Genomic DNA, 23,254 nt, shown 5'->3' on the forward strand with positions numbered 1-23,254 from the left:
CATATATATGTAACAGATTGGCCATCCCCATTTTAAAAACAGTAACATATGGAAGAGAACAACCACCAGGATCGCCACTGTCGTTTGGTAACGACCGCTAATGGAAGTACAGTTGCTCCATGCAATTCAAATGAGAGTTATAACGTGATTTCTTCTGCACTCGCTAGATGGCAACATAGTAAAATTGATTAAAGTTGTTGCCTTCAAAGCCCATAAGGCTGATCAATATGTTAATATGTGATCTGGGCTACCATATTACATGTTGGGAGCGGCAAAGGTTATAGATTAATATTAATCACTCTCAAAGTATTATGGATAATTAATTTAATAACAAAATTACAAAAATGTATTGTTACATGTTTTATGTAATTTAAGTAATTCAAATTGGAAATAATTAACTGATCTGTGAAAGGAATAACACAAGTGCCAAATCATTTTGATATAAAACCAGTGCATTGACTAAAACTCAGAATGCATCAACTTCGTGGAGATCAACACCTTGCTACTAACTTTAGATTTTCTTATTTATTTTATGTTACAGTGTACCGAACGAAAAGTGTAGTCCCGATACTCACCTTCTAACCAAGTAGTTAGGCTATTTTTTATTTATTTAGTTTAAGAGTTTCGCAAATGAAGACATTTTACTGCAAAATTTGCAATACTAAAATTCTGCCCACAGTGGCGATCAATTTTGTCTTTCTTTCTTTAATTATTTCCGTTATACACGTTATCAGCCATATCCGTTATGATATTATCTCGTTAATGATAAATAAATAATCTATATTCCGTTCAGTTTTGTATTTTCTTATCTCCAAATATCTTATTTCGTCAGAAAATTTACTCATTGTAGTAATTTTTCCTCCTTTTATATATGGATTACAAAGTGTATTCCAATCTAACAAAATAATTTCATTTCTGCATTTAAATTAAATAACTGTTTGTATGAATGTAGGTAAATCTTTTGTTCTATATGTCACCGAATTAATAGCATCTAGTTCTGTTTAAATTTAGGTTGACGTGATCTATATCACTACATTAAAAATAAACTCATTCGGTATATGACTACATTCAAATTTCATTACCCTGCGCGTAACTACATTGAAATCATGTTGCTATGTGAATATCCGAATTCAAATTGTTTTTTCCTGTATATGATTTCATTAAAATCATCTCATTCTATATACGATTACACTGAAATCTTTGCTCTGGGTTTAATTTATTGAACTAAAATTACGTAATTCTGTAAACATCTACATTCAAATTTCCCTTCTCTGTATATCACTGCATTAAAATGTTGTACACGATTACGTTGAATTTTCCTTCCTCTTCATATATTTCCATTAAAGTCGCCTCACCCTGTATATCATTGCATTAAGTGTTTACATGTCATTATATTTCATAATTTTTCTCTTTACCTCGACGCATTTTAATTTTCTCGCTCTGTATGGATACTACATTTCAATTTCCCTCATTCTTTTCCATTAACTAAAACTCGTCTTAGTCTGTACAAATGTGCATTCCAGTAGCTTTCCTTTGTGTACAGTTCTTAGTACAAAGTGCGGCAGAAACAATGACTCATTTTAAATCTCGCGCCATTCTCGATTACTGTGTCCTAGAGCGCTAATATTTGTTTCATTGGGTAGTGCAGTTCAAAGCATTGCGGTTAGTATGGAGCAGTGGTCGAATGAACATAATATGTTTGCTGTTGAAAAATGTTTCTATATTCAACTTCTGGAGATTATAAACCAATAGCCAAATTTTCTCAACTACTTGATGATGACGGAGGAGGCACACTTCCATTTAAATAGCAAAATTAATAAACAAAATATCAGGTACTTAGGTCCTGAATATCCGCGTCACTTGCACGAAAGACTACTTCATGGCCAAAAATTAACAGTTTGATATGGAGTGTATTGTCATGATATTGTTGATCCCTAATTTTTTAATGACCCCGGTGGGACCGTCACGTCACAAGAGATCGATATGAGGCTATAATTATTACGATAATTCGTATGAAAAGAACTGCGCCAATAGGATATCAATCTGGACTCAGTATGGTTTCAAAAGAACGGCGCAGTCCACAGCTGTGCAGTAACGGTTAGCACGTCTGATCGTGAAACTAGCGGACCCGAGTTCAAATTCTGATTGGAAAAAAGTTACAAGTTTTCTGGGATTTTTCCTCAACCCATTAAAAGCAAATTCTGGGTAACTTTCGACACTGGATCCTGACTCATCTCCCTAATATTATCACCTTCATCTCACTAAGACGCTAGATAGCCATAGCAGTTGATAAAGCGTCGTAAAGTAACCAATTAAAAAATATAAATTCGCAACAACTCATACAGAAAGAACGCCCATGAGGACTTTAACAAGAATGTTTTCCGCACATTGTTTTCTGGTTCCAGATTTATCATTCTGTGAGACTTTCTTAAATCAAAAGTCTATTCAAATAAAGGGTGGGTTAAAATTCTCGGAACAACTGGATAATACCCACGGCAGAGCAATGTCGATAGTCGACGTTACTCGCTGGCCACTAGTCACCGGGCCGTACCGAGCCGTGCCAAACAAAACACAATCGAAATGGTGGTAGTAAAATTCGCGACTATATTCTTAAATAATTCACTGCATTAGTCAAGTGTAAGACTTCTGGCTTCTGTTGCATTCAAACAATTATAAAACACGATAATTGGGTCCAGGGAGCATCCGTTTTTGATGCAAAGATAATTTGTTTGGCTTATTTCTTAAATAAAATTACGAAATGGCGTTCCTGTACTTAACATTTAATAAAAAACGAAATATAGCAAAACTGTTTTGTCCCGAGACTCTCAACTAAGTCACGTAATAAGTCACGTAATCTACATCAATATATTTGAGCAAATATACCTCGTAGCTAACAGTGGTGCTATCTCTCAGTAATGTTCAGAATGAAGGAGATAGAGAGAGAAAATAAACAAATTTCTCCCTCCAACGACTCCACACACCAACGTCCTGTTCTTATGTTGGCGAGATTGTGTATTTACTTAAATTTGGTGCTAAACGTAACGGCACGGTTCAAAGATACCGTGGGAATTCTCCAGTTTAGCGAAATTCTCTTTCCCCAAACACTTCCTTGCATTTTATTACATTGAATTTACATTTGACACACATTCCTTTACAGATTTTGTTCAAAATGGAAGCCCTGTTTCTCGATACACAATTCACAACGTTTAGAAACTGATTTATAGACATAATTCACGATTTTCATCGATTTTCACCAATGACTGTTCGATGATCTGTCGCAATTGATGCAGAGCTTGTGGTTTCTGGGCAAAAATATCACTTTTCAGGATACCCCACATGAAAAATCACATGGCGTCAGGTCACGTTGTGCTGTGGTTAATTTGCTATTCATTGCAAGAAACTAGCAGTTATTGCATAGAGGCGCAACCCAACATAGTAAAACAAAACAAGAACATTAACAAGACATGACATCGGAAAAACAGTTGACACACGAACATGGTTGTCAACCCACCACTTATGACACTATCTATTTGTTTATTCAAATTAAGAATTTGTATATGTGTACAAGTATGAAACCTAAGAACGAATATTGGGGAAAGTGACTTTTGACCCACCTTGTAGATCAGCACACATCCAGCAATTGAATAATAACGTTCAAACCGAATGCAATAACACAAGAAACTCTGCAAAATGTTACGGAAAATGTGAGAGTTCGTATATTGCCAATGGTGGTCCTCAGCAGGGCGCAATTTACAAAAAGTGACTGTTGTAAGAAATGGTTTCAAGTGTTCTTCTCAACAGTGTACAGCAGTGGTGTCAAAGCAAGCGCATTTTTCTGACCTTGACGTCGTGCGCGGGCAGCAAGCGCTAAGTATCGAAAGAGGAAGAGTTGTGTATGTGAATAAGCAGCCTGTTGGATTAAGAAAACAGTGGTGCACAAACTTCAAACGGAACGTGAAATTTTATGTAGTTATTTTTATATGGCTTCTTTCTGTTTAATTTTACCTATATTGTCTGTAAAACAAAAGTACTAATACCTATTTCTTAATATTGCATTTGCGTTTTAAATCTTAATAACATAATAGAGAGTTAAGAAGGAATATTCACATAAATTCCATAGTAGTATAATATTATACTGTATTAAGTGGATGAAACACATCATTCATAAAGAAAGTGATATTCCAAAGAAAGAGATTGAGTATGACATGATAAGTTGGAATTTATATTGATGGTATCTTTAGCCTTACAAAAGTAATCAATAACTAATCAAAACAATATTACAGTACAAAGCAAAGTTACCTAGGTACTGTATCTGTTTTAAGTGTAACTAATATTACATAAAAAAACTCTTATCGCATTATGCTTTTAAGGTGATATTTGTGAGCAACTTCCTATCATCAGAATATTAAATTATTTTCTCTAAATCTGCTCAAGCTATAGAGCTGACATTTTTACAACACATGGGCACGTATCTTTTGCTTATGATGTAACAGTAGTTGCTTTGTTAATTCATTTTCTTACAAACAATTTCCATGCGAATATTTTCAAAATTTTCAATACACTATCTTCAGTAATACGTATATACGGTATATTAGATTTACGAAAACATTCTGTAAGGCTACTAAATAAATAGGCCTATACCTGAAAATTTCACTTTTCTATACGAAAAGTTGAGAAAATATTTCTTTTGAATAAAAAAATCAAACTTGTGAAAAATGAACATTAAAATTAAAACTTACATTCTTATAATGCACTTATACTTCTCAGGAAAATCTAAAAATTAACATGGATACAGTTTTAATAAGTTCTCTTCCCTTTATCTATTGAATCAGTGCTGGCCATCCCTGAATATAGTTCGACCAAACGGCATATACCACCTCTTTCGTCTATGTCTTTCATTTCAGCCGTAAAGTGCTCAGGCTCTCCTGGGCTCTAAAGCGCGCGTTTGCTCCTGTGGGCATCAATTGACATGCCTGGTGTACAGTAATAAAATTTAGTTACAAAATCTAATGCTGATATTTAATGTTTAAAATGGGTCAGTGTTTCTGCCGCAACCTGTATAAATGATGATATATCTGCATGTTATCTCCATTGGGACACTTGCTCGCCACTGTAGTCAGACTCTTGTGGTTCATTTGTTTTCATTAAGCTGCTGGTTGCCCTGCACCAGTACGGATCCCGCGTTGTCGATGTCGTCCTTGGGTACGGAGCATAGGCAGGGCACCAGTTGCATGCTGTGGTACGCTGCAGCCTGCAACGTCGCCGCCGAGGACGCTGCAGACACAGAAGGGGCCGCTAGCGCCACCTGTAACCAACATGGAAGCAACTCATCTGTGTACAAAATGATCTCTCACCCTTTAAAGCAGTGGCCGGCAGATGCTGCAGTTATGACGTAAGAGCCAGTCAGGCCTTAAGAGCTTGGAAGTGCGAGCAGTTGAGTCGTATTACTGTTCACACGCACCAGCGCAGTGGCGTCAGTGCAGCAATGATGCGACAGTTCTTGGAGATAAATTGATGGAATCACATTCCTGTATTTTGCTAGGGAATAACTACTCTGCGGTCATGATGGCAACATTCTTGGCAAATTCCCCGTCATTAAAAGAACGCATGTTCTTTGCAATGGCTAGTGAAATCCTATATCTTAAGCCTTAAGCTTACCATTGATTCACTGACAGTGTGTTCCCTAGCTTCACTTAACAATTTATCTTTCAATTGCTGCACTAGTACTTGTCGATAATCATTTGTGTGGCATAGAGAATAATGGCATTGTATCTTGAATTTCTTTACATGCTGAAACAGCTTGCCACAAATCAAACACTTCGCAATACCTCCATACTCCATAACACAGTTTGATCTCGACAAAGCATTTAACTTGGGCACGGTAGTAACACAAAGTGATGGTGTGTTTCAAAAGTTGAAATATACTTTGCATACTACTCACCAAGTTAGGGCCTATATAGTTCAATCTGTATATTGTGTAGGAAAATGTCTGTTAAAAACACTTGAACTGTTTTCAAGTTTCCGAATAGACAAAGTGTTGTAGTACTGCTTAAATTATTTATTTCTATATTTGTATATTTATAGCAGTTTCGGAGCCTCATTTACATAATGCGAACGCTTCTGCAGCTAGCTGTATTATGAATTTCATATTATTATAAGTATATTAAATTTGATTACAAACCAAAATATTTTGTTACATTGATTTATCACGGATGTACAGTTTTGTTTTCGTACAAATGTATTGTAATTGTGCTGTTCCCATACTACCTCAGACGAATGGATCCCGCTCTGTCAGTGCACAGACCCGCACCACCACTGTTCAGATGAACCTTCTCTCCTCGCTGTCTCAGTATGCAGAGATTGCCGAGCAAAGAGCGTGGCGGCTCCGTGGTATGACGTCACAGAGCACGGAACATGCCGGTCACTGCTTTAAAGAGTAGATGAATAATTTTTCAAAAATACTCTCACTTCAAAACTACTGCCCTGTGACAGATGTGTGTTCTGCGACACTAAAATACAGAAGTCACAAGCACTAGAAAGACAGTAAGTTGTTACAATATGTAAATAACATAGAAAGACTTCCAATTCAAAATATACTTTCGAGAGGCTGTTGAAGCGATGTTAAAGCTAAGCCAATGATGGCAAAAATCGGAACTTCAGCTCATGTTACACAGCTGGATCGGTATTGAAGTTGTCAATTATCTATATACTAATGATAAACCTGTAGCCGAAATTTTTCTGGTAATTTTCGATTTTCCAAAAATAATTGGTCCTAACATATATAATTAACCACCCTGAAACCGAAAATCGCTTTTTTGAAATTTTTGTTTGTATGTCTGTCTGTCTGTATGTTTGTTTGTTACCTTTTCACGCGATAATGGATGAACGGATTTCGATGAAAATTGGAATATAAATTATGTTCTTTGTAACTTAGATTTTAGGCTATATGGCATTCAAAATACATTATTTAAAAGGGGGGTTATAAGGGGGCCTGAATTAAATAAATCGAAATATCGCGCTTATTATTGATTTTTGTGAAAAATGTTACATAACAAAAGTTTCTTTAAAAATAATTTGCGATAAGTTTCATTCCTTGAAACATTTTGATAGGACTGATATTTAATGAGATAAATGAGTTTTAAAATTAAAATAACTGCCATCTAAGGCCGTGTAATGAATTAAAAAACAAATGACTTCGTCTATAAGGGGCCTTGGACAGCAACAATCGAAAGCTATGAAAGATAGCCTACAGAGAATGTTTCTGTGTTTGTAAGAAGTAATATCGGAAGCTAAATTAACCGATTTGTTTAATTAATTATTATTTCACCATTGGAAAGTGTAGTTCCTCTAGATGGACATAATGCTATAATGTTATTACAGTAATAACTTCTGATATAATATAATATAATATATAATATAATATATAATATAATATAATATAATTTAAGTTATTTGAAGGGTTCAGAACCATAGTGGGTCAAGCGCCATTTACTGAATACATAGAAAACAAGGGTTAAAATTAAGTTATTACCATAATTCAATGGAAACCTATAACAAGTAAAATAAAATATACACATTAAATCTAAATGATGTCAATCTTCATTAAACTATGGTTGCATGTAATAAAAATTAAGAAACATGTTAAAGGAATTGTCATTGCACCAAATGAGTGTCTCTAGACCAAAATGATCGCATTTTAATTATTTGGATACAATTTAAATTAAGTAACATATTAAACGATTTATCCTTCTATCAAACACGAATGTTCCCTGGATCAAATGTCCTATTTTAATTATGTAATTACTTTATATTTATTCCTAACGGGTGCAGCGGAGCGCACGGGTACGGCTAGTAAAAATAATATTATTACTATTATTCTTCATATTACATTAATGATTTATCAGTTTAATGAAATGTTTAATCACAATAGGCTATGCATACCTCACAAAGTTTGAGTTTCACATCTGGATATAAATATAATGGTTGAACATTAAACTGAAAATCATTGACAACACATTCTTCTCCGCTACGCGATCTATTCGCAACAACGAACTGTGTCTTTACTCTTTAATATTGAAATATAACAAGATCGCCAACATCTAATCATTGACTAACTGAACGAACTTGGCTAATATAATTATGTGCTTGGTCTCGGACTGGAATTGAAGATCTGAATTTCAGAACATAGAACTAGTTTTTTCAGAATAGACAATAAAACGTTATAATTATAGAAGTTTTTGTTTCATTGAAGTCATTTTTGGTCAGCATATAGAACTTTTTTTTTTCAGAATAGACAAAACCGTTATAATTATAGAAGTTTTTGTTTCATTGAAGTCATTTTTGGTCAGCATATAGAACTTTTTTTTTCAGAATAGACAAAAACGTTATAATTATAGAAGTTTTTGTTTCATTGAAGTCATTTTTGGTCAGCATATAGAACTTTTTTTTTCAGAATAGACAAAATCGTTATAATTATAGAAGTTTTTGTTTCATTGAAGTCATTTTTGGTCAGCATATAGAACCTTTTTTTTCAGAATAGACAAAACCGTTATAATTATAGAAGTTTTTGTTTCATTGAAGTCATTTTTGGTCAGCATATAGAACCTTTTTTTTTTCAGAATAGACAAAACCGTTATAATTATAGAAGTTTTTGTTTCATTGAAGTCATTTTTGGTCAGCATATAGAACTTTTTTTTTCAGAATAGACAAAAACGTTATAATTATAGAAGTTTTTGTTTCATTGAAGTCATTTTTGGTCAGCATATAGAACCTTTTTTTTCAGAATAGGCAAAACCGTTATAATTATAGAAGTTTTTGTTTCATTGAAGTCATTTTTGGTCAGCATATAGAACCTTTTTTTTCAGAATAGACAAAACCGTTATAATTATAGAAGTTTTTGTTTCATTGAAGTCATTTTTGGTCAGCATATAGAACTTTTTTTTTTCAGAATAGACAAAAACGTTATAATTATAGAAGTTTTTGTTTCATTGAAGTCATTTTTGGTCAGCATATAGAACTTTTTTTTTTTCAGAATAGACAAAATCGTTATAATTATAGAAGTTTTTGTTTCATTGAAGTCATTTTTGGTCAGCATATAGAACCTTTTTTTTCAGAATAGACAAAACCGTTATAATTATAGAAGTTTTTGTTTCATTGAAGTCATTTTTGGTCAGCATATAGAACCTTTTTTTTCAGAATAGACAAAACCGTTATAATTATAGAAGTTTTTGTTTCATTGAAGTCATTTTTGGTCAGCATATAGAACTTTTTTTTTCAGAATAGACAAAAACGTTATAATTATAGAAGTTTTTGTTTCATTGAAGTCATTTTTGGTCAGCATATAGAACTTATTTTTTTTTTCAGAATAGACAAAATCGTTATAATTATAGAAGTTTTTGTTTCATTGAAGTCATTTTTGGTCAGCATATAGAACCTTTTTTTTCAGAATAGACAAAAACGTTATAATTATAGAAGCTTTTGTTTCATTGAAGTCATTTTTAGTCAGTATATAGAACTTGTTTTTTTTTTCAGAATAGACAAAAACGTTATTATTATAGAAGTTTTTGTTTCACTGAAGTCATTTTTGGTCAGCATGTAGTAGTTTTTTTTTTTTCAGAATAGACGAAAACGTTATAATTATAGAAGTTTTTGTTTCACTGAAGTCATTTTTGGTCAGCATGTCATGGACTTGGATTTTTTCAATGTAGAGTAAAAAATAGATTATGGAAGAAAAAACACATTTAGTATAGCCTATTACGAGTATTTACACATTGCAATACGAATGATGGTAATAAACCTGAAAATAACAGAGGACAGTATTTAAAAAAATAGGAAACAAATTTAAGCAGTTTCTTTAAAGTAAAATTTTCAGTCAGCCATTTCTTCTTCTTCCTCTTCTTCTCCTCCTCCTCCTCCTCCTCCTTTTTTCTGCTGTTATTTCAAGTTGAGAAAAGCCTGTGAGAGATGAGTATAATGCTGAACCTGCTGATGATATATACTTCACTATACGTTTAAGATTTTCTTGCCTTTCTACGTTTATAGGCATATAAATGAAGGTCGCTAAAAGTCACTTGCTGGAAAGTTTAGTGCAGAAATTTGATCCGAACAAATGTAACATTGCAAAATTCTTTGCAGAACGAAAAATTACATTTGTTCGGATCAAATTTCTGCACATTTAAAGGGCAAAACTAAAATGTTTCAGTCATTTATTATCAACTGAATTAAGTCAATGACTTTCTCATATCATATCATCGTTCACAAAGTGCAGTCGTAGGGAACGGTTGTGTAGTAAGCAGCATATACAAGTAGGTTAGCGTGTGAAGAAGGTATGGGCGACGACCTAAATTCTTACAGGGCGCGAATCGGGAGCTTCAATGCAGAGCAGTGTTGCAGATGTTCAAAAGGTGAAAATGCTATAGTGTCGGATAGAATCAACATATTTGTGGCCGCGGCTGTTTTATCAGTTCTACTGATTATCGAGAATGTGGAGTTAAACCCTGGTCCTGGAGATACAGAAGGAAGAGTCTACACTGTTGAAGTGTTTCAAAGAGAATGGATAAACTATATGAAAGAAATGAGAGAAGACAGACTAAAGGCAAGAATTCTACTAAACAAAGTAGCAAGTGATATAGATACACTACTAAACAGATAACACTGAAGTGGCAAAGAAGTTAAAGGAGGTTATCCAAGAGCAGGTGATGTTAAAATCGATAGTTAAAAAATGGGAAAATGATAGTAAAATTAATAACATTGTAATTTATGGTGTTGAAGAGTGCAATCATGAAAAATGAATTGATACTGGTTTCGTAGTGTTAGAATTATTAACTAATTATTTCAGTCTAAACTTGGACATAAGTGCGATAAATAATGCATATAGAGTCGGTAACGGAAAAAAAAAGACCAATTATTGTGAAATTGAACAGTTACTTTATCAAAGAGCACATCATTGCCAATACGCGTCAACTCAAAGGCACAAATATCTACATAGAAAATGACTTTGCAAAAGAAATTACAGAGAAACGAAAGAAATTAATTCCAATATTAAAAGAAGTTCGAGGTAAAGGATTTAGCGTAACTTTAGTAAAAGATAAAATGAAGATAAACGGAAACATAGTTAACGTAGAGTCCTTAAATAATCAAAACATTGAGGATTTACTCAGTTACTGCAACAAGAACAGAAATAAGGAAATTGAGACTTGTGGAAACAGAGCATTATCTCTCATATCATATCATACCAAACAATTCTTATCTGGAAAAGAAAGCAAAAACGAACGAAATTGTATTTAACTTTTTGTTTGAAATATTTCAAAGAATAACCCTCTGAAATTAATGACATTACTTGCGATTCATCCTGTATATCAGTAAAGAAAGAAAGGGAAGATAATAATCATTAATAATACAACACATAAATTGCATTAAATTTACTTCGCTTTCAGTCTTATTCGCAATCCTTATACATAAGAACCAGTAATTTTTAAAAATCTAAATATCACGATAACATCCAACCGAGAACATGCACTTTTGACGCAATTACTCAGACGCTATGAATCCTCTGTCACTTTTTTGTCTTAATTTTTAAGGTTTTAGTATAATTGCTATTCGGTTAAAGATACAAGCAGACTAACAGCTTGCGAGATGAGATTCATGCGCCGAACAGCTGGCTACACTAAATGGGATCGAAATAAAAATGAAGATATCCTTCAAGAACTTAATGTGTCATCAATACTCGACTATATCTCCAGATATCAGTTAAACTGGAAGGAACACGTCTCAAGAATAGTTTCATCCAGGATCCGTAAGGCAATAATGAAGTATCGTCCAAATGGGAAACGATCACTTGGTCGACCTATGAAAAGATGGCAAGAAAATCGCTTTTTCAGGCCGTAACAGTTCTTTTGGGATTAGTACTTGACAGGATGATGATGATGATGATGATGATGATGATGATGATGATGATGATGATGATGATGATGATGATGCTATTCGGTTATTTTCTACAAGCTTAGTACTAATCATAACCAGACTATAAATTTTCTAGATTAATAACTAAAAAATTGCAATACGTTCCGGTTCAGTAATGGCAGTTCCTTATTGACGGCCGTTGGATTTTATTACAGTCTATTACTCTATTACCTCCTACACATACATCCATATTTACAGCTTTCATTTTTATGCTAATGGAATAAACGCATTAAATTGAATTCCTTTTGTTTCCTATCCTACACATAAAATAGCTTCTTTTAATGGGACATAATCTTGGAGCTTGCAGCGGATATATTGGCAAAAAGATTACAAAAACCGGACGGGAGTGAACGTAACAAAAGGATCAATTACTTTCTTCACAAAGTATAACGAAATACTGCTTCTCGGTAAAAACATTATAAATTCAAATTGTGTGAACAACTTTCACCTTGTGAACAATAACAAGCGATACCTGTGGATGGGGTGGCGGCGCGGGGACCGCGACCGGGTATGGCACGGCCACCGGCACGGCATGCTCCAGCGCTCCTCCGCCGTGGTAGTGCTGGCCGTAGAACAGAGTGTCTCTCATCACGGGCCACTGGGCAGCCACCTCCCTGGAACATGGGTCACTTTACAGGGGCGTTAGTATTCCGGACCGCGCCCACACAAACTGGGTTGATACATGGTCAGGAAGTTTGACTGATACTTAAGGCGTGCTACTCTGAAAATGTAAGTTGAAAACACTAGGGCGTGTGCGGCCAAAAGTCATGATAGCGCCGACTCACTGTTATATAATCAGAGATGGGCATCGTGCCTCACTTGAGAATCTATGCCTCACTGACCTTCACAGAGCTTATCGCTCTGAGTGACATCATCTTCACAGTCCCCGTTCCTCCCTCTCGTAGCTCCTAGGCGTGGGCATGTTCTATATCAGTTTCATAAGCAATATAAGTGGTGGCATAATAGCATTATCAAAGCAGTGGCTGGGTAACTTTCGGTGGTGGACCCCGGACTCATTTCACCGGCATTATCACCTTCATTTTATTCAGACGCTAAATAACCTAGATGTTGATACAGCGTCGTAAAATAACCCAATAATAATAATAATAATAATAATAATAATAATAATAATAATAATAAATCAAAGCAGTATGTACGCGTTAGAAAACAATTATTTCATGAGAAATGGGAGGAAGATTTTTTTGCTGTTTAGAAGGAGAGAACATACGATGTATGTTACGCTCGAAAATCCTATTAGGAATTAATAAATTTAATATAGGCTACAACGACATTACTCCTTATGTCATAAAGAACATGCTGAATTAGAAGGTAAGACAAATCAAATGTTACTTTTCGTACTATTCCGAAGAAAACTTATGATCTTAACATTTGCATAGTATACTAAATACGACATTATACCTTAAACACGCTGCATTAAAAGGTACGAGGAATTAAAAGTTGTTTGTACATATTATTTCCAAAAGAAATTTATATAAAAAAAAATCAAATGTGCATAGAAAACGAAATATGATTTTCTGAAATTATTTTAGGTCGAGAACGTGCAAATCTATTAAGTAATCTTGAGAAACGCCAGAATATTCAAGAAAATAAACGTAGACAACGTGATGGAATATTATTGGCTAGTTACGCAATTTCTCGCCTGTGGTTTAAATCAATTCAGCGAAACAGTAAAGAGGTTTATGATTAAAGCTGCCGAATTAATTTGCCAAATTGAATAAAAGTTTTCGAGTCTCTCACGTTAACCAAGCGCTTTCCTAATAATTCGCCACTGACCGCCTTAGCGATTACGATAAGGTGACGCAGGTCACAGCAGTTTATATTTCCCATCCTACTCTGCAGTCTCCTCTCCTAGTAAACAAACTATTTCAAATCGAGTGCCTCACGTAACCTAAAATTGTGCCCATGTATGGTTATATTCAATATTCATGTATGTACAAGAAGAAAACTGATTATGTGCTAAGGACTGCAATTTTACAACATTATCTCTCTGATGCAATAATAATATTCGTATAGCTCGAGCAAGGAACGATTACCTAAAAGCAATGGTGGCGTTGCTGTCTGTTTTGACGTGTGTATGTAGGCACGCCGAGGGGGGGAGAGGTACGGGCCGATGGAAGTACTGTCTCTTCCAAGAAGATGAACAGATGAGGACATCGCTGTGGAAATAAAGAACGTAGCAAGAGAAAAATTCGAAGCTAATTAAACGCGCAACATATGTTTACGAATGAAATAATAATACCGTGCGATACAAGACACGTATTCACATGCAATGGAACAAACCAAAGTCGTAATGTAACTATTACAACTAGAGATGGCCGATATTTCACAAACCGATATTTTTTTTTGTCACAGATAAACCTGTGACTGATGACGCGAAATATCTGTGACAAAATATCGCTATCGAAATCTGCTCCGTAGTCAGTACTCTGTGACTGATATTTTCTCCTCTACGTCGTAGGTTTGCGCGTGCGCATGATACAATAACAGCAATCGGGCGGTAGTTTCTCCATCTTATTATAAATGATGAAGTTATTACACGATTTAAATAATAACACCATTGGTTACCAGTACCTAATCTTGTGTAAAATCCTGTCTGAACAACTGTTTTGTTTTGTAATTATTTTCCAATGTTTTTCGGAATACTTACGTTTCATTAATTTTTATTCTATGACTCAATATTATAATGTTAATGCACGACTTAAAATAATTTAGCCATTATATTATATACAATAAAAAGGATCATTTTTTAAAACTATTAGGATAATGATATAAACTCAATTTCTCCATACCCAACTACATTTAAAAATGATCAACTGGTTCAATATCTATAATATAACCTCTTGGTACATGAGATTAACTTTTGACATGTTACTGTTCAGTTAGGTAAGAATTTATTTGTTAATGGTACATGTACATAAATTTCTTTGTTGGATTTTCCCATATAAATCACTGACGTGTGGCGTGTATAGAGAAATCGTATTCATATTTCACTGCTCTTCAATATTTCCTGCTCATTTTTATCGGTGTGACAAAATATCGGTGTAATTCATGCATTTTGTGCTTACGTATCGATATAAAATATCGGTGTGACAAAATCACCGATAAAAGTCACAGATATTTAATTGTCACAGTCACAGTTGTCACAGATACTTGAAAATATCGTTTAAGCTCATCTCTAATCACAACGAAAGACTGATTCTATCGATGTCATTTCTCTTCCGAATGTACTCTTGAATACCATTCAAGTTATCTCGTGACCTTCACTGTCGCCCGCTCTTCCTTATCGCAGTGTGATTCGCATTCCTTCCGTTGGTATTCCTGCTTGCGAGACCTACTGTCGGTGACTCAGAAGAAGACGAGAGCGGACTGAGGAGGAAGGGATGTGAACAGATAACGTACAACACGTGCAATATTTGTAATGTAGTAAGCGGAAACATTAGGTCTCCTTCTGTTCAACTTAGCTTTAATTTCCATACGCATTGTTACTCATGTTTCTTGCACGAGTAATAACCTGGTTACTGGGATGCTTATCTGAGCGATGTTTATAATAATCAGCAGCGATAGTCAAGTAGGTCACATTCTTTCCGCTCATCTTCTCTTGAGTAACGGACAGTATATCAACTAACAAACACTAACCACACCTGTGGAGTAACGGCTAGCGCGTCTGGGCGAGAAATCAGGTGGCCCGGGTTCGAATCCCGATAGGGGCAAGTTACCTGGTTGAGATTTTTTCCCGGGTTTTCCCTCAATTCAATATGAGCAAATGCTGAGTAACTATCGGTGCTGGACCCCGGATTCATTTGACCAGAATTATCACCTTCACTTCATTCGTCGTAAAATAACCCACCAAAAATAAAGTAAAATAAAAAATATAAAGGAATTGTACCTTGTATATGGCATGTTAAGTCACTGACTGAAAAAAAAAAAATAATAAATCTACTTAATTGAATATACGAAGTTAACCATAAATCTAATAATATTATACTTATTTACTTACTTACTTACTTACTTACTTACTGGCTTTTAAGGAACCCGGAGGTTCATTGCCGCCCTCACACAAGCCCGCTAGCGGTCCCTATCCTGAGCAAGATTAATCCATTCTCTATCATCATATCCCACCTCCCTCAAAAAATCCGTTTTAATATTATCTTCCCATCTACGTCTCGGCCTCTCTAAAGGTCTTTTTCCCTCCGGCCTCCCAACTAACACTCTATATGCATTTCTGGATTCGCCCATACGTGCTACATGCCCTGCCCATCTCAAACGTCTGGATTTAATGTTCCTACTTATGTCAGGTGAAGAATACAATGCGTGCAGTTCTGTGTTGTGTAACTTTCTCCATTCTCCTGTAACTTCATCCCTCTTAGTCCCAAATATTTTCCTAAGCACCTCATTCTCAAACACCCTTAGCCTATGTTCCTCTCTCAAAGTGAGAGTCCAAGTTTCACAACCATAAAGAACAACCGGTAATATAACTGTTTTATAAATTCTAACTTTCAAATTTTTTGACAGCAGACTGGATGATAAAAGCTTCTCAACCGAATAATAACAGGCATTTCCCATATTTATTCTGTGTTTAATATCCTCCTGAGTATCATTTATATTTGTTACTGTTGCTCCAAGATATTTGAACTTCTCCACCTCTTCAAAAGATAAATTTCCAATGTTTATATTTCCATTTCGTCCGAGGCTTATTTGAAGGATTCGTAACAAGCTTTTTTTTTTTTACGGTGATGGGTTGTTAGCCCTTCGCCCAACCCCCAAGCTGGAGGACCACCCCTCATCGGCTGTCCGCGACTGCTTATTCAATATGTTTACAGCTACCCTCCATATCTGGAGGCCGTCTCCTCGATCCGCAACCTGAGGACGCACCATGCCGTGGTGATAGGGACCCACAATTCATGGAATAATATTATATATTCAAAATATTAATTTACATTGACATTCACTTTCTACACTCGAAACAAGTTGGCGGTTCAATATACTGGACCCTGGGGTCCGGTAACAGTTTGTTGATATGAATAGATTAACGATTTAGATTCCTCAATTCCGAAGGCTTCGCTCCCATAAAATAGTAATTTCTCCTTTCGTCTAGCTACCGAATTTCACTGTCGCTTCTAGTAATTAAAAGCGACGGCTAGCTGCAACACACCCGCCGGATGTGAGAGGCGCTCCTGTTCCGGGCTTCTATTTCAGCACTTCTATTAATCTCGCGCCGTTCGGTGAGGCTCTGAAAAGATTTTGTCCAGTCATCTCACTTTCTCCGCGTGTTCTTATCTCGTACGTGACTTTAATAGCATGCACGTGTGATTCGATCGTTTAAATATCGCCCAGTCCATATTTTGGGTCTTCTTGCATTCATCCTTGTATTTCCCACCTTTCCTCTCACTTGCTTTTGTCTGCTGAAACGAAACTGCGCTTGGCATAGGTTCGATTACTGCTTGGACCAATTACTTGGTTGGGTTTCGACGTAGAATATTTTTTTCCACACATCGAATATGAGCTTCCGTTCCAGGATCCGTGGTGAAAAAATGGCAGAATTCGGACGGAAGCTAATTTTCATTTATTTATTTATTTATTTTATTTTTATTTATGTATTTATTTATTCATTTATTTATTTACTCATTTTATTTATTTATTTAATCTCACAGAAATAAGGTAATAGGAACTTCTCTTCCATCCTACGAGATAGCACATAGAAATACAAAAAGTACAAACGGTGACAAATATAATACAAATTAATTAAAACCCTATAGAGGATCAACAGGATCAAGGAAGACTATAGAGTTCTCATTAAGCTAATACAAGAAAAAAAGTAGATAAAATAACAGTAATAGCAATGATGATAGTGATTATGATGATGATGATAATGATGATGATAATAATAATAATAATAATAATAATAATAATAATAATAATAATAATATGGTTCTGAAACTTGGACCCTCACTTTGAGAGAGGAACATAGGTTAAGGGTGTTTGAGAATAAGGTGCTTAGGAAAATATTTGGGGCTAAGAGGGATGAAGTTACAGGAGAATGGAGAAAGTTACACAACACAGAACTGCACGCATTGTATTCTTCACCTGACATCATTAGGAACATTAAATCCAGACGTTTGAGATGGGCGGGGCATGTAGCACGTATGGGCGAATCAAGAAATGCATGTAGAGTGTTAGTTGGGAGGCCGGAGGGAAAAAGACCTTTGGGTAGGCCGAGACGTAGATGGGAGAAAAATATTAAAATGGATTTGAGGGAGGTGGGATATGATGGTAGGCACTGGATTAATCTTGCTCAGGACAGGGACAGATGGCGGCTTATGTGAGGGCGGCAATGAACCTCCGGGTTCTCTAAAAGTCATTTGTAAGTAAATTCATCCCTCATTGCCCATTCCATCTACTTAGCCGAATTCCTTTAATCCATTCGCACATCCATTATTTCTGTCCACCAGCACTTCTTCTCGAAACTATTTATATATCCTTGGTATAACCATCCATTCATTATTCCGCCCAACCACCCATTCATCCGCCAAAATATTCATCCAGTCTTTTGTTCAATCACACATCCACTCCCTATCCCAGCCTTCCACATATTCTTCTGTCAAACCATCCATCTTTTCATCGTTCAAACTTCACTTCATTCATCCGCCCAGCCATCCATCCATCTTAGCTTTTGTGCAACCACGCATCAATTTTTTCTCCGAATCATTCGTAAATCCTTTCTCCCAACCATCCATCCATCCATCCAGCCATCCATTCACTCATCCATCCACCCATCCCTCCATTCTTCCCCCCATCATCCATCAATTCTTTTGTCCAATCATACACCAATGAAATCGTCGAATCGCTTATCAATGCTTTCGCCCAACCATCCATCCGTTTCTCCACCGACCATACACCCATTTTTCCGCCAACCATATATCAGTGCTTTGGCCAAACCATTCATCCATTCATCTGTGCAGTCATTCATCCATCTATTCATCCGTGCACATATCCATCCATTCCTTAGTCATTCACTTATTCAGTTAGCCGTCTATTCATTAATAAAAATTTTTCTGTGTCTCTGACTACCTCTTCAAAAGCATTTTTATTGTCATTTAACAATTAAATGAGTGAAACACAATATTTGACAGGATTAAATATTAGCATACACCTGTTATTTGTTAGTTTATTACAAAATATGGTCTAAATATTATTTTAATCAATCCCTAATTGTTAATGTCAGTTCTGTGACACATATTACAAGCGATATAAGTATCCACTGGATGATTGCAAGAGTCCAGAACAGTTCTTCAGTTGTTCTTCAGTAGGGGTATGCAATGAAAGGGTGATTTGAAATTTTTATATTAGAGAAAGAAAACCATACAGTATGTAACTGTTTTCCTGTGAGTAGTACTTTTATTACCAGTCAGTTCTGAGATAGGTAAATTCTGTAAAATATGTAAAATGTATCCTGTAGATTTATGTTAACAGTGGGATATGAGGTGTGTATATTCAACAAATCTTAAACCCGGTAATCAACATGAGATTTGTGAATTTTAGCCTTAAGTGAAGTATCTTAGAAAAACGGAAGAGGATTTAATTTCAGGGATATTCTTGGGCATTTGTTAGGAGCAAAGCGACTGTGTAGCAAGTGAATTCCAAGTACATTGGCTGTCGTTGCACATAAGCACATCGCTGAAGAGTCTGTCTTGCTAGTGACGGCCACAAGTATAATTGCGGAGCACGAGGGGTTGTGTCGTGACCTACCAAAAGATGGCAACCCCTCCAGAATATCCAAGTCGCGTGCTGTCGGTCCAGACGATGAAATATTTCCCCTGTGAAAGACCTGCTACGACCAGGCCGGGCGTGTGAAGCCATCAGCACGCACCTCACGCGCTCCGAATTCCTACGCACAAACACGCAACATTCCAGAGATGTCGTTTCACAGTGCACCACGCCATATTTATGTCTTGTTCTGTCTTAGAATATGGCGAGATCGCGAGACTGACAATCTAAGTTCCATTATTTCCATAATTTCTACTCGACGGCACGTGGATCGCGTAATTCTTCCATTTAAAATTTGTGTTTTGTTTGGAAAAGTCCAGCATGAACTTTAAAAAAGACTTTTGAGCCATAAAAGTAGGTCCATTTGTAATTTGAGAGAGGTTACAGCGGCACCATTCAAACAAATAGGCTAAACACCAACCGATAATCTCGTAACTGTTTTATAAATTCTAACGTTCAGATTTTTCGAGAGCAGACTGGATGATAAAAGCTTCTCAACCGAATAATAGCAGGCATTTTCCATATTTATTCTGCGTTTAATTTCCTCTCGAGTGTTATTTATATTTACTGTTGCTCCAAGGTAGTTGAATTTTTCTACCCTTTCAAAGGACAAATTTCCAATTTTTATATTTCCATTTCGTACTATGTTCTGGTCACGAATAGTCTATGAGTAAAGAGACGCGGGAGTTTATGGATCGATAATAACTAGACATGGTAGATTTAGCAACTTGAAATTTAAAAAAAAATAACACTTAATAAATCAGATTTAGCGCTTTGTAGCACTTTTAATAATATGTTTTTGGTGGAACATTTTTACAGAAAGTTTGGTGGTAAAAATTCATTATTATTGTCAGACCATTGGATCTATGCCCCTTCAGCGCTGTCGTCGTTCTTGGAAAAGTTAGCGCCTCTACTCACCCCATTCCACCCGTTTCTCTCCCACTACGTCAAACAGCAGGCCACGAACCTTGCCGAATAGGAATGTTACCAAACTTCCGTCAAACAGTGTCATGTCTCTTGAATATTCCTTATAATACTGTAAGGTTAATTATTACTTATTCATAATTTAATTTAAGTAGGTCTAATGACGCTGATTGACTTATGCAAAATGCTATTACTTGCTTAATAATATTTCTTTCACCACTCCGTGCTACAGTATTCATGTTGAGTTGACAACACTGGACTGCAAGTGCAAATAAACTGTCCCGCAAGAAGGCTCAAAATTGTGAGTAGTGGGGGAGAGAAAGGGAGATGGATAGAAAAGAGAGAAATAGGAATACAGGGAGGGAAATGAATTGCCGAGGCTGAAAAGGAATTAAGGTTCAGTTCGCATATCTTACGGGGGCACAGATCGGATGGTCGGACTATATCAATCTGTTAACAGTTAGGTACGTTTTCTAAATTTTTCAAATAAAATTCTTTAAAATAATATTTAAGCAATGGGTCATATAAAATTACAGCAGAATTTTGAACATTAACAAACCTGCCAAAAGATATGGTGTGATTTTATCTCGACCCATCATGTTACTCAATCACAATCACCCGCTACCACATACAGGGTGATAAAAAAATTATCCAATACTTTAGGAGGTGAGAGTATGCATCAAAACAAGAAAATAATGTCTAATAAACCTGGGTCCTTCAACACATACTTTCTGAGATCTGAACACTTGTTCATAGGAGGTGCTCAATGTGACGTCCATTCATGGCAATGCATTTCTCTGCCCTACAATACAGCAGACTACCAGATAATCATACCGTAGTTGACACCCCTGGCATGGAATACTGATACGTCGCAAGGAATACTGAAAACAAAAGTCTGGTTGCGGATATGAGCGGGGTTCAGCAGAGATGATGTTGTGAATTTTCGTAATCAGCATGTGTGGGCTGAAAACCCCCATGCAGTTGAAGAAACAAGGCATCGGCACCGATTCTCAATCAACTTATGGACAGGCGTTCTTGGTGATAGATTAATAGGGCCATACGTGCTACTACAGAGATTAACTGGGGATCGTTATCAGGGCTTTCTTATTAACGTATTAAAACAAATTTCAAAGACTGTGTGATTCCTTACGCCGAAGGGCAGAGGAATGCATTGCCCTGAATGGACGTCACATTGAGCACCTCCTATGAACAAGTGTTCAGATCTCAGAAAGTATGTGTTGTAGGACCCAGGTTCATTAGACATTATTTTCTTGTTTTGATGCATACTATCACCTCTTAAAATATTGGATACTTTTTTTTAACATCTTGTATAACCTGTTTGTGAAAGATCGCATAGGCTGCCAATATTGTACCACCAGCACCAGACAGATAAATTAAAACTCGAGTTAACTCTACAGATAACAACAAAGAGAGTATCAGGTCACATTCCTGTGCTATTCATGTGAAAGCTAACATGGAGGTGTGACCAAAATATTTAAAAAGAAATGTAAGAGCCTGTATCTGGTGGGGCCTTTAGATAGGAATCTGCTTTTTTTTACACAAAAACAAAATATAATTTAGCTCTTATTTCGCAGAAACGCATTCATTTCGTATTTTGTATTCAATTTCCCATTATATCAAGGATTAAAAAACTACACTAATAAAATTTACATGCTTTTAAACATAAAATTACTTATTTTGACAGCATTTGGGCACATTTTGCATTTATCACGATTGCAAAAATCTACCATCTCTAACATTATCACTAGGGCTAGGATTCTTAGGTAAATAAATATTTTATTTGCGCTGTAATATAAACTCGTAATTGTGTTTTAAGTTTCGGACAAGGTCACCTGAGCATATACTTCAGATTTTATTTCACACAGAAACACTATTTTGAATTTGTTTTAATGTAAATGTATATTTTCCAATATCCACATAAAAACATATAAAAATTAAGTTTTCATCTAATAATTTTCGACTAAAGCCCCATTTCAGATTAATCATCACCCGAATGTTCAGTGCAGTTGCTTAGACGTGACAACAGGCAGCTGTTTCTCGGAATTGCCTATCTGTTGACCTGTGAAACTACGGTCTGCTCTCTCACCACAAGTGATATGAGCTGTATAGCTCGCGCAAGAAACGATTAACGAAAACAAATGTTGGCGTTGCTGTCAGTTTTGACGTGTGTATGCAGGCACGCCGAGGGGGCAGAAGTGCGAGCCGATAGAAGTACTGTCTCTTCCAAGAAGATGAACAGATGAGGACAGCGTTGTGGAAATAAGGAACTTAGCAAGAGAAAAATTCGGAGCTAATTAAACGCGCAACATATGTTTACGAATGAAATAATAATACCGTGCGATACAAGACATGTATTCACATGCAGTGGAACAAATTACAGTCGTAATGTAACTATCACAACGCAAGACTGATTCTATCGATGTCATTTCTCTTCCGACTGTACTCTTGAATATCATTCAAGCTATCTCGTGACCTTTCCTCTCGCACGCTCTTCCTTATCGCAGTGTTTCATTCGCATTCCTTCCGTCGCACAGTGGTCTAGAATGCAAATTTAGCGGGACAT

General features: G+C 35.9%; 1 protein-coding gene across 2 annotated transcripts in view; it reads right to left on the reverse strand.

Annotated features, from left to right (window-relative positions):
• Nucleotides 1-309: 309 nt before the first annotated feature.
• The window catches only part of LOC138714995 (uncharacterized), a 38,443-nt gene continuing 15,498 nt past the window's right edge, over nt 310-23,254 (reverse strand). The window contains exons 3-4 of one of the 2 annotated variants that reach the window (XM_069847393.1): nt 12,434-12,590; nt 310-5,305 (exon numbers count right to left, since the gene is read on the reverse strand). In XM_069847393.1, the coding sequence (XP_069703494.1) occupies nt 5,132-5,305; nt 12,434-12,590 (331 nt within the window). In that variant the 3' untranslated portion in view covers nt 310-5,131. The remainder of the gene's footprint in view (nt 5,306-12,433; nt 12,591-23,254) is intronic. The other variant, XM_069847484.1, reaches the window with a different exon arrangement.

The sequence above is a fragment of the Periplaneta americana genome, chromosome 1 (assembly GCF_040183065.1).
Source record: "Periplaneta americana isolate PAMFEO1 chromosome 1, P.americana_PAMFEO1_priV1, whole genome shotgun sequence".
Classification (NCBI taxonomy): domain Eukaryota; kingdom Metazoa; phylum Arthropoda; class Insecta; order Blattodea; family Blattidae; genus Periplaneta; species Periplaneta americana.